The sequence below is a fragment of the Xiphias gladius genome, chromosome 7, assembly GCF_016859285.1.
Source record: "Xiphias gladius isolate SHS-SW01 ecotype Sanya breed wild chromosome 7, ASM1685928v1, whole genome shotgun sequence".
Lineage (NCBI taxonomy): Eukaryota > Metazoa > Chordata > Actinopteri > Istiophoriformes > Xiphiidae > Xiphias > Xiphias gladius.
Genome location: NC_053406.1, coordinates 23463184 through 23475319, shown reverse-complemented (window position 1 = coordinate 23475319; position 12136 = coordinate 23463184). Strand labels below are relative to the sequence as shown.

At 42.2% G+C, this 12136-nt stretch overlaps 2 protein-coding genes across 3 annotated transcripts in view; both read right to left on the bottom strand.

Moving 5' to 3' along the window:
• gab2 (GRB2-associated binding protein 2) overlaps positions 1-7619 on the bottom strand; it is a 37904-nt gene extending 30285 nt beyond the window's left edge. Inside the window, exon 1 of one of the 2 annotated variants that reach the window (XM_040130824.1) lies at positions 7489-7619. In XM_040130824.1, the coding sequence (XP_039986758.1) occupies positions 7489-7560 (72 nt within the window). In that variant the 5' untranslated portion in view covers positions 7561-7619. The remainder of the gene's footprint in view (positions 1-7488) is intronic. The other variant, XM_040130823.1, reaches the window with a different exon arrangement.
• Positions 7620-8870: 1251 nt separating this feature from the next.
• nars2 (asparaginyl-tRNA synthetase 2, mitochondrial) overlaps positions 8871-12136 on the bottom strand; it is a 5480-nt gene continuing 2214 nt past the window's right edge. The window contains exons 3-14 of the mRNA XM_040130827.1: positions 12092-12136; positions 11813-11953; positions 11648-11728; positions 11343-11437; positions 11059-11191; positions 10666-10764; positions 10497-10534; positions 10321-10387; positions 10056-10193; positions 9828-9925; positions 9143-9169; positions 8871-9041 (exon numbers count right to left, since the gene is read on the bottom strand). The exon at positions 12092-12136 is cut by the window's right edge and continues 76 nt beyond it. Coding sequence (XP_039986761.1) covers positions 8897-9041; positions 9143-9169; positions 9828-9925; positions 10056-10193; positions 10321-10387; positions 10497-10534; positions 10666-10764; positions 11059-11191; positions 11343-11437; positions 11648-11728; positions 11813-11953; positions 12092-12136 — 1107 coding nt within the window. The 3' untranslated portion in view covers positions 8871-8896. The remainder of the gene's footprint in view (positions 9042-9142; positions 9170-9827; positions 9926-10055; positions 10194-10320; positions 10388-10496; positions 10535-10665; positions 10765-11058; positions 11192-11342; positions 11438-11647; positions 11729-11812; positions 11954-12091) is intronic.

Here is a 12136-nt window from a genome sequence, read left to right as displayed (position 1 = left end):
ACATTACTCAGAGTTTATTCTTATCTGAGCTCCAGCTGTATGAAATTTCAGTTCCTACAATTTAAGTCGAATGACTCAACACTGTCTGGATTGTCAGAAGAAACAAGTCCCTAATCTAAGCAATGCTGATGTTAAGTAGAGGGAGAGTTGAACAATCCAAAAAAAGATTATGATTATTGAGATGCAGTTCACTTTCATCAGCTGTTTTGAAGATTTCATGAAAGAAAATGATTTAAATATAGCACGTAAACACTTGCTTTTTCCATTGTATCACTGCTTCTTAAATAAGAGGATTTATCACTGCTATATCGGGGAAACTTGTATGGGCTTGTAGCTGTTTTCAGTTTGACTACTATAACCAAAGCAAAGTGTTTCACATGAAATGGAAAGACAACAAATCACATCACCCTAATTTTAGCATATTGAAAGCTGTTAGCGTGACAATTATATCTCAAGTCAAGTCAAATTTTATTTATATCTTATGATGCACCTGCCTCCATAAATCACACCGTGTCCTTGGCTGGTTCAAATAAAAACTAAAGTGAATGTCAACTCCCACCTCACTTAAAACACAATGTGTCTCAGGGTTGTGAGCATGTTCCAAGAGAGGGATTACTTTTAAAGTGCATAAGACATATTTTCAACGGCACACAATCAAAATTTTGGCCAATATTCAAAATGGCATGGTCACTTTGGCCGGTGCCATTTCAATGCACTTTTACCGTGTGTGTTATGTTTTCCACGCGAGGAGTGTGCCTCGGAGTTCATCACCTGCTAATCATCTGGTCAAATATCTCTTTTGCATTTTTTTCTGGGGCACATAGGTCCCTGAAAGCCTCATACCAACAAGATGACCGATATATTGTGCCCACAAATGTTACCAGAATAAATAAATTTCCCTTTTTCCTTTTTATGTATGTACTAGTGCAGTGCCCTTGCAAAATGTGGCTATTGGTAGGGGCTAATTGCTAGAAATCCTTTCCAGGCTGCAGTGTTTATGGTCAGTCAGTTTCGTTTGTTGCCGCTGGAGTTGGCTGCTCCGCTCCGACAGCGTGTGGGTGATTGTGTAGGAAAGGGCCGCCGCAGTCGAGATCCACCTTTTCTTCAAACCCTGGCATGTCCGCGCTGTGAACTGTCCGGGTGCTGCACTAACGCGGTGGTGTAGTTCTGCCTTTTTCTTCGCGTCAAGTAACATGTAGAAAAGCGATGCGTCCAAAAACTTCAAAGTCTACACTTCCTTAGGTCCTCAGAAATACATCCGTGGAGTTTGAAGTCGATTTGATGGGCGGTTGTCGAGAAATTCAAAATACAGACAGACAGACAGAGATCCTCGAATTTATAGTTAAATATATCTAACCATGTTTGTACCATTGGAATATGTGTTTTTTTTGTTGTTGTTGTTTTAAAAAAAAAAGATTATCACTCCCCAAATAGTTTACCTCTTTGTGAGTGGCACCCTTAAGGGCTAATCACAACCCAAATATGTAGAACACTATTCATGGAACAGCAAGGACATTTTCATGTTTTCTTCTGTCCTATTTTATAAAAGATAAGATAGTTGCAATCATGTAATGGTTACAGCAACCTACATATACAGCATTTGCACAGGAGTCTAGAGTTGTAGTCAGCAATGTTTCTTTCACTAGTTAAAAGTATGTTTATCTTAAATTTTATTTTTAGGGCTATGTGAGCTATAAAAAATTGCATAGTTTAGGAAAAAATAAAAGTGAACAAATCAAATCCTTTAATGGCCACCATGATGATCTTGTAATTCTATGAAGGATTAGAGATGCCCTGCATATTTTTTTGGTGTTATATGCTGAATAACACCAATAAAATATGCGGGCTTGTGACCTGAAGGTTACGATCCGAAAATTCAAACTGGCGTCTGACAGGAGTGAAACCAGCAGTCTCCCATCCATCAACATCTACTATCATGGTGCATATAAACTGAACATGGTCAAACAGAGGTGCTCAGGGGGTTGTCAAAAAGGCCCTGGAAGCTCTCATCAGCTGTGAGTAACTGCTTTGAATGTAAAGAAGGGCGGCGGCCAAAAAGAGCAAATGTGCTCATTCAACCGTGTCTGTGTAAATAAATGCAAAAGAAAAAAAAAAAAAAGATAGTTTTCAGTTGCCACACAGTACAAGACACGAGCAAGTACCTCCCACAGAAACCTCAGATGTCAGCACTGGCATTCGGGACTTTGAAAATAAATTAAAACTGTTTTTTGCTCTTACTAATAATACTTAAGTGACTTTTTGGATCATTCTCAGTTTCACTTCACATGCTGCCAAGCAGGAAGCCAAAAGGCATTTCCACCAACTCACATCACATAACTGCAAAGTACATTTGCCTCAGAAGGCCAATCTAATGATAGTCATATGACATGTATGCTTCAGCTAGTAGCATGATTCCTGTACATGACTTCATGTTTGGATGTAAACATCAGCAGTGCAGAAACTAGATTTCTCTTTACAAAGAAAAAAACGAAAAAAAACAAAACAGATGCCCTTCATTGGAACAATACTACAATACTACATGATAGTACATTTAGTAGGTGGGTTACGATCTTGATAAAGTAGTACACACTTGAGTGGACAATAAACAAGCCATATACTGTATCTGTGTATTGATGGCCATTTTTGCTGCTGTTGTTACAGTCACACTATCATCAAACTACAGCTTGTAAATGCCAAATGAACTACTCTCAGTAGTACAATGTTTTTCTGAACCGCAATCATTTATGATGCCTGGATCAGCAGAGAGGTCTAAACTGAAACTGGATTGCTCCAAGAAGTTGTTAAGGTCCGCTGTTTGTGATCCATGTTGTTGTAGTCGGACTCACTTTTTATTTTTTAGCAACATTAGATCAAACCATCACCCCTGTGACAGTGTACTCTCCGAGAGTTCAGCAAATAGGTAAAAGGCATTCTCACTGCTGGTCCAAATTACAAGAGACTAGAATTACTGCCTCGCAGTGGTAAGCTTCCACCAACCAGCCAAGCTGCAGTTTATAGCCATGTCTGCACATACCCATTTGCCGTATAGATTGAAGACTCTGAAGGAATTTAATAAAAAAAGGTATAAAGTGTATTTTTGGGGGGGAAATTGAAATAGTCGCATTCCAAATTCCTTGTATGTGTTCACATGCTTGGCCAATAAAAGCTGATCTTGAAAGAACATGAAGTTGCAGCCATGACAGTAGACAATGCTCCAAATGTGGATTCTGCTGCAAAGAAGCTACAAATTCTAATACGTAGATGCTTCACACACACATCTTTGAACCGGCAGCACAGAAGATCTATACAGTCACCACCGTTTCAAGGTGGGCACCCAAGACTATTGTCACCAATTCAGTTGACCAGATGTGAGATATGGTCAGAATCTCCCCTTCTTTTCCTCAGTTATGGCGATAAATAACGGCCAGAAAAGTGCTTTTGCAGAAAATTGTGATGTCACAGTGAAGTTGACCTTGGACCTTTTGGATGTAAAATGTCATCATTTCATCATTTTATCCTATCGGACATTTTTGTGAAATTTTGTCATAATTAGTGTGTAAATTCTTGACTTATAGCCAAAAATGTGTATTGTGAGGTCACAGTGACCTTGACCCTTGACCATGAAAATCTAATTAGTTCATCCTTGAGTCCAACTGAACATTTGTGCCAAATTTGAAGGAAATTCCCTCTAGGCGTTCGTGAGATACGGTATTCACGAGAGTTGGACGGACAGACGTATGGACAAGACAAAAACACAATGCCTCCGGGCCAGGCTGTCGTCAGCGCAGAGGCATGAAAAAAAAAAAAAAAAAAAAAAAACGGGATCTAATTTCCCTCCAAACAGCACTATTTTAAGATCAGTTGATAGAGTTTTGATAGATGGAAATACATTAATACACTCACAGACCAATTTAATTTCTTTTCCCTGTCATTGGACCTCTGTCACAACACTTCCTGTAGGTACCATCCGAAGGAAGTCTGGCATCTGCTATTGGTGCCATAATTAAGTTTTGGACAGAAAACACACAGGCTAGTACAGAGTTCATGGCAAAGGACAGGATATTATGACAAAGGTTCAAACAAGGCCACCTCGGGATTTGTACGGTGAATGTTAAAGAAAAAAAGTCTTACGTCAATTAAGACCGTCAAAGCACGGCTGAAGAGAGTACCCCACTGACCTACAGAAATTTAATCGACAACAATTTTGATTAGAGATTAATAGCTAGGTCAAGAAATAAAAAACTGTCAAACGTTGCCTGTTTCTAGCCTCTTAAATGTGAGAATATAGGGCTTTAGGTTTTAGACTGCTGATCGCGCGAAACCAGAAATGCGAGGTCACCTTGGGCTCAGGGAGATTGTAACAGGCATTACATACTATTTTCTGACACGTTTTACTCAAAGGAATATAATCAATCAATCAGGCTAAAGGAGATTTTTAACCTCAGTAAGGCACTTTGCTGATAAAAATTAGATTAGATTAAAATTAATCAGCAGATTAACCAATGGAAAACGATCACAGGTTGCAGCCTTATGTTGATCACAAGAGTCCCTTTAAGTGAACCTATCTAGCAATAATAAACTTATCTGACTTTGATACTGCAGTCACATAAACACCCAAGTTTTGTAGCTTCTGGGGAAAGGCCCATATGAGGGCCCACAGATAAAGTGGAACAAGGAAAATGTCTGTTTGAGCGCTGGGTGTCTGTCAAAGCAGGAACTGGGAGGCGTTCTCAGTTGACCTCTGAGGGCAAGGACTTCCCAAAGCCCCTCTGCAAAACAACAGCAGACCCGGCAGCTGACAGTGGGACACAGGCTGCTGCTGCTGCTGCTGCTGCTTTGCCATGCCTGTCTTCAAAAACTCACTGACTCCCCCCCCCACCACCACCACCTCTCTTCCTCTCTCCTCTTGCGTACCATCCACGAGGGCAAGATGGTGAAGCCCTCTGTAACTGGCAGTGGCGGAAAAGCAGAAGCAGCAGCTATCACCTTGCCGATATGATCTGTCTGGAATGTGGCAATGCTTTACTGTATGTGAACAGACATGTTTGTGATGTCAGCTACAACAATGGACCGATGGGAGGGTTCAGCCAACAGTAGCTCGATCCCAGCCTGAGAGCAGGAATTAAATTGTTTACAGTATGACACGTTGCATGTATGATTCATATTGTGCGTGAAAAGTACAATTCATACGCGCATGATTCGATGAGTTACTATGAAGCATATGTCAACACTGGAAACCACAGAGAGGTGTACCTGTTGCCTCTTCCTCACCCAGGTTTTCCTTTAACTTTATAACTTTCTATTCCCTCTGTTTATTACACGTCAAGGAGGATAAGCTACTGCCAACGAACGTATTTTAACAGTATACTGATCTGACAGGTCACAGGTTGCTGGCTAAGCAGCAGCCACCGATAAAAAGATTTTTTTGGGTGTAGTGTAGCAGACATGATGAAGCGTATCGTCTGACCACTGGCTGATGAGTAAAATAACCTTAACAGAACTATGCAAGAGGCACTGGGTAAGTGCTGGATTAGTCAGTTGTTTTCATGTTCCTTCTGCTTATTCTGGACATTGTTCAAAAAAAGCAGCCAGGCCACTCCCACCTACCCTTAAAACACTGCCCACCTCTGCAGCCCGGTTCAGCCCCCAAGAGGAGATCATCTCCGACCAAGTGATTCATTTAGCAGCTCTGGGGCTATAGGATACGCGGCCGTTTTCCCTGGAGGGGACGCAGCGCCAGTGAAAAGTGACTACACGCGCTCCCGCTATCAGTTGTTTTGTGGGGTGGGAGAGGACACGGAAAGCTTATGTTCATTGCGCGCTTAAGCAGTTGTAGAAAAAAAGAAAGCGAGTCGCTGCTTGGAGTTAATCGCATATGTAAACAGTCGTAAAACATCTAACCAGGACTAATCGTGCTTGCTACTGTGCATAAAAATGTTGTGTCCCGTCCCCACCACCGGTGGCATCCAGGCTTCAACTGCCATAAGTGTTTTGCTCCCGGATTTTGCATACGATTTGCATGCAAGCCCTGCGGTGGTAGTACCAGTTTTTGAGAGCTCGAGTTAGGGCTCCAAAAACAATACAGTCCTTACGCATCCTCAGCTCATTCCACTGTAATGACTGATCAACCTTGCCACCATGTTCCTTGAGAGACACAGCACACCTTCAGCCTGGAATGTCTGGGAGTATGTGAAAGTGGTATCTGAAAATATCGCTCTACAATTAGGACGTCAACGATGTCAGATGACAGCAAATCTGGTGCGTAAATGGCCCCGATTGTCCATAGCCCGACTTTAAGTGGAAGGAATTTCAGATGGACAGATTATCGCATTCACAAGTCCGCCTGTTCTGGACGCTCCATCTCATGACACTGTTTTCTGGCTGAGACTGAGCGTGTGCGTAGTTGTTTATAGGTTATTGCTCAGGATGAGAAGCAGGGTGAGAAGGGCTGAGAGGCTGCTCTGGCCGCTCTCTTGCCTGAGAAAGGCCATTATGTTTGCTCCATTATGCCTTGTGAGGGTTTTTGCTCTCCTTGTTTATACAGTACTGCTATGAACAAAGCTAGTTTATTCCTCTGTACTATCGCAGCTGCTGTTCCATACTGGCCACGGTGGTCTCTATGTAAACATTAGCCAGCTTTAAGTGGAAGACAATGAGGAAATGACAGGACAAAAGGGGGGGGGGGTTGCATTTGAAGACATTCAAAGATGGATTTCCAGATGAAACAGGGAGATGACATCATGGCAAAGTCAGCTAGTAGGAACATGGAGAGGCCTGGTAATGCAACACCATACATAAACAGTGGACAGCTGTATTTACAGGAGATTGTCTCATGGTTCTATCTGCCTCCATAAATCCTATTATCTGATTTGCAGCCATTCCCCCTGCCCGGCACCCAGCGTGAGACTAGCAGTCTGGGCTTACCAAGCCTTAGCGGGGCTCTCAAATGCTGGGCAGTTGTCACTATTGTTGTGATATTAGTCGGCTTGGCCAAGACGAAAACTGGTCACATCAGTGCTTGATTAGACATTACCTCATCATGATCAGATAGAGCAGTTTGTGTGTGTGTGTGTGTGTGTGTGTCTGAGAGCCATTTAGCCAGAATTATAGACAGCTGTCCGGTCTTACACAGGCTTACCTCCATGCTGTCGGAGGACCCCACGGTGGGTAGCCCAACCGCGTTTTCATTTAAAACACACATTTCTAGGAACCCGGAGGTCTGAGACCCTACTTGTGAATCAAGAATGATGCGTGGTGCCTCCTGTAGGTCACTGGCAAGAGAGCAGAGGTCCGGGATGGTAGTGGGAAGCACCTGCTGCCACCGGACTTTTAAATACCTGACTTCGACACCGCGTATTTCCAGGTGCAGGCGAATGAAATACGAGGGTCGGCGACTCGGCAGAGGGAGAAATGCAGAGAGAAAAATTTCTGCCACTTTCTGCGGAGTCGAACTCACAGAGAAACAAAGCCAAAGTGTAATTCACTCACATATCTTCGGAGTTTCTTCTCCGGCGGTGACTTTCTCAGCCAGCCCTGGAAGATGATTTCTCCGCCGCTCATGTTTCGTCGGTGATCTGCGGTTTGTTTCCCCCCCCCACACACACCCCCCTTCGCTCTACAACTGCCGCCTGTCACTAGTACATGTCGGCTCCCGAAGCCTTGCCCGTTCAAAGTGCTGTCGGCGTTCGTCTCCCGCTGGTGCAGTCTGCTCCCCCCATTTGATGAAGAAGAGGAGAGGAAGAAAAAAAAAAAAAAAAAAAAAAAGTAAAAAGAGTAAGTGCTAGTCGGAGATGTTGCCAGTCGCTCCTGGTGGCACTGGGCGAAACAACCGGGGCGCAAAAGCCCAGTTGGTGGGGTGGTGGTGGTGGTGGTGGTGGGGGGGAGAGAAAGGGGAAAAAAAAAAAAAAAAGGTGCAACTCGACTCTTGGTGAATCGCACACGGTCACAGCTGACGAGGAGCCGCGGGCAAACTCAACTGATGCAGGGTGAGGAAGTATCATAGGGTGTCTGCAGTTTGTTTTCCCGACTCATACCACGCCCACCGAGCAAGAGAAAAAAAAAGAAAAAAAAAAAAAAAAAGAGGGATGGGCTGCGGAGGGATGAGCAGGATGGGAGAACCGCTCGCCACAGAGCGGCCCCGGGGTCCCGAAGAGTTCCAGTAGTGGAGGGAGGGGGCGGACCCATCGATTTACACGATCTGTCCCCGTCGACACAGAACAGTTGGTGGGGAAAGTCTGTTTCATAACAAATACCCAAACGTGTCTCATTCCAAGTTATCAAACCGTGTTGTTACCTTACCAAATGTAACTAAGTATCAATCATAACTAACAGAGATGATTTCCTTTTTTTTCCCCCTGTTCTTTAAAAAGGGGTATTATATTAAAAGAGTCAGCAGCTGCTGTTATGGACTGAATAAAAAAAAAGAAAAAAAACATTTTCTCAGTCGGAATGGGGGGAAAAAAGCACCATCTGGTGGTAAACTGAAATACCAGACAGTTGCTCTGAAAAAAAATCATATTTTTAGATATGGAAGCTGAAAAGGTAAAAAAAAAAAAAAAGACATAGGCTGATATGATGTAACTAAACACTTCCCTGAGAAACCACAAAAAATAAACGGGGGAGGAATGAAATGTGTTATCATAGCCATGCACAACGGGTTCAAGCTAAAAATTAAATTCCATTTTGACACAGAGGATATATGATTTACCGTATATAAAAACAACATTCATTGTTTTCATATTACAGGGGCAGATCATTTTTAATGATATTTTATAAACCAACACAAAATTACAACAATTTTGATATATTTATTTAATGTTTGCCAGACAGTGAAAACAGACTACACTGATTTAAAAAAAAAACAAAAACAAAAAAAAAACTAGGCTTGAACTGTGTTTTATAGAAGACAAGAATGGGAAAATCTAGGGAAAGGAATCACATCTTTTATGTTGTCGACACCAAGAATGCATTGCAAATATCGCTCAAATCCCAGTCCAAAGCCACCATGAGGGACAGAGCCAAAACGTCTCAAATCCAGATACCTGCAAATAAATAAAAATAGCATTGGAGCTCTGTCGGAGTGATTCTTTTAAAATGTTGTTAAGGTTATTATGATTTATTTATTTATTTATTTATTTTTTACCAGCTGTACGTGTCTTCTAATCCAGCCCTGGAAAAGAATGATAATTAATATAAGAGCCTTTAGTCAAAACATAAACTCAAGACCTACAATATATGCTTTTCTAGCATCATTTTCATGTATTATCAATCCATGTGCCAATAACAAAACTAAGTTTGTCTGCAGATTCTCTCTTCTGAATCTAACTGAGGGTGCATTAAGAACAGGTGGTGTACATAAAGTATTAGGGGTTGAACTTAGAGCAATAGATAAAATCACCAGCGCATTGGGCTGATGTTGCCTTTTGTAAAATGGCCGACAGTTTTTCCCACCGAAGATGTGAAGTACGAAGAAGGTTAATGTTGATCGTTCAGTTATGATCTTTTATGTTAAATGAACAATAAAAATACATAAATGTTAATGTGTATGCGACATAAACATCAACTGTATCCTGTAGTTCTCCAACCACTGAATATGTACGGTGAGTCAGGGGGCTAAAAAACCTGCTAACTCATCTGAAGAAGTTACAGAAAAGATGCTCGATATGTTGCGGAAGGTGGTATAGAAAACTCTTTTTTATTTTAACCAGCCACTGCAAACCTTGTCAAATGCAGGGGTCATGCTGGACCTCAATGAATTTAAAGCATATACTGAAAACTGTATATTAGCAGTGGGCCTTCCAATATCCCCCGGAATGTGTGTTTCTTACTCTTCCAGCCGAGCCCTCAGCAGCTCCGGTCTCTCCTCTCTCAGCGAGCCCCCACAGAGCTCTCCAACTCCTGGCACTAGAAGGTCCACCGCGGCCGCCTGCGAACAACCAACACTCACAGTCAGCTCAGATATGCAAATCGATAACCCAACCGACATTACAAGGAAGGAGCTGAGTGGTTAAATTATTGATTCGCCCTGCATTTTTAACAGTGTAACCACGTCCTACTGTATGCTGAGGATGGTCCCGGTTGTCTCTTGCATAAAAAGGCTTAAGATCATAAGGATAATCAGTGACGAAGACTGGAATGTTGCCGCAATGTTTCACCAGGTACTTCTCATGCTCTGTCTGAAGGTCGCAGCCCCACTGTAGAAAAAGAGTAGCTAAGGTCAACGAGGCGCTCTGTGGAATGATAGCGTTAGTAGCAAACATACAGAAGGGGCAGATATCAGGTCGGCTCTTTCGAGGAGAAAATAAAATCAGCATCACTTACATCTGTTGGGAAGTCAAACTTCTGAGAGCTGCGGTTTAGGATGTCTATAGCCTCACTGTAGGTGATCCTAAAAGTAGACTGAGATAGTATCATTCATTCACAAGGCCTTCAACATTTGACTCTATTCTTTATCTGATTTATTTTCTTATAATACTTTTAGAAATATAGAGACTCACGCGGGGAATCTCTTCTTCAACATAGCGTCTATGGTGTCCTTAGGGTGTACGGATACAATAGGGAAAAGAAGTAAGCTGAGATAATAATGAAGTCAGATGAAGTTGCGGCTGGTTGGTGTAAAGAGCCAGGTTATGTTCCCAAGTTTAATAAGTCTCCTTCAGGACTCACCCTGTGTCCAGGAGTCACATGCTTGTGAAACAAATCCACTTCATCTGCACAGTGTGCCAAGACATGCTCTGTGGCGGATCTGAACATGTCCTCCATGACCTAAGGAGTGGGCCCAGTTTAATAATTAAAGCTCTGCTGGGCAACTGTGCACAAGGGCAAGTTTAAAAGTCACATAAGGTAAGAGTGAAATTTTTTTTTTTTTTTTGAAATTTCACAGTTTCATTTCATAGTGTTAAAATGACTAGAACACAATGGCTTCCAGAAAGGTAACTAATCAATCTATTGTATGCACAGATATAGGTTGAGTGAAAAGCAGTTAACAAGCTGTTAGATGTTAGCAAATGCCCTACTTTGATCCATATCATAGAGGCAATATTGTATTCGAGGACAAACCTTGGTGAGATCCTCTAAGGACTGTGTGAAGGAGACCTCGGCCTCCACCATGTAAAACTCAGCCAGATGGCGTCTGCTTTGGGAGTTCTCGGCTCGAAATGTTGGCCCAAATGTGTAGACTCTAGAAAAAGCCCTGCAAGAGTGTGAGTGACAAGGCATAATTAGAAATGTGCTCCAGTGTATGTGCATTTTGCCTCCCGAGGCAGAACATACGAGAGCGATATGTGAATTTTAAAAAATGTGCAGATGATCACTAGAAAATGAATTCATATGCTTTATCTCACCCTGACATCACTTCCAAATGAAGCTGACCAGACACAGTCAGGAAGGCTGGGACAGAGAAAAACTTCTCATCTTCCTCAGCCTCTGGGCCCGATGGCTGTGGTAAAAGCAGAGGTTTTGCGGCTTCGAACAATATCATGAATCCGTCTGTTCACATCAGAGCTTTAACTGACAATCACGCACCGGAGGTGAACACCACTTATAAATCATCGACATACGGGATTCGCAGACAGCTAAAATACTGGTATCTTTACAGCATAGTGCCTTGACTTTAAGAACATTTGTTAACACATCTTTAGATACTCACCTCAACCTGAAAGAGCTCCCCTGCCCCTTCACAATCATTTGATGTGATGACTGGAGTGTGAATCTGCACAAAGCCATTTTCCTGGAAAAAAAAACAAAACAAATAGATAAATACAAAAAGTCTTACCCTGCATCTTGTTAAAAAATCTTCCACTGACGTTCTAACCTTGAAATATGAGTGAATTGCTGTAGTGGCCTCGCTTCGTACTCTCAACAGGGAGCTAAAGGCATTTGTTCTACACCTGAGATGAGGAAACTGGCGAATGTACTCGAGGTTGTGTCTCGCTTTGATTTTAAAGGGAAAATCCTGAAAGACAAAGCAACAATATTAAATTACATTTCCTCTGTAATGACCACATAAAAAATTAAAACACAGACAAGGTGTAATTTGAAGTCGATTGAGCGAGTCTGTATGTGGAATGTGTAAGAGAACAATTTTCCTTACCACAGGATTACATTCTCCAACTACATGGATTTGGTCTGCTTCCAG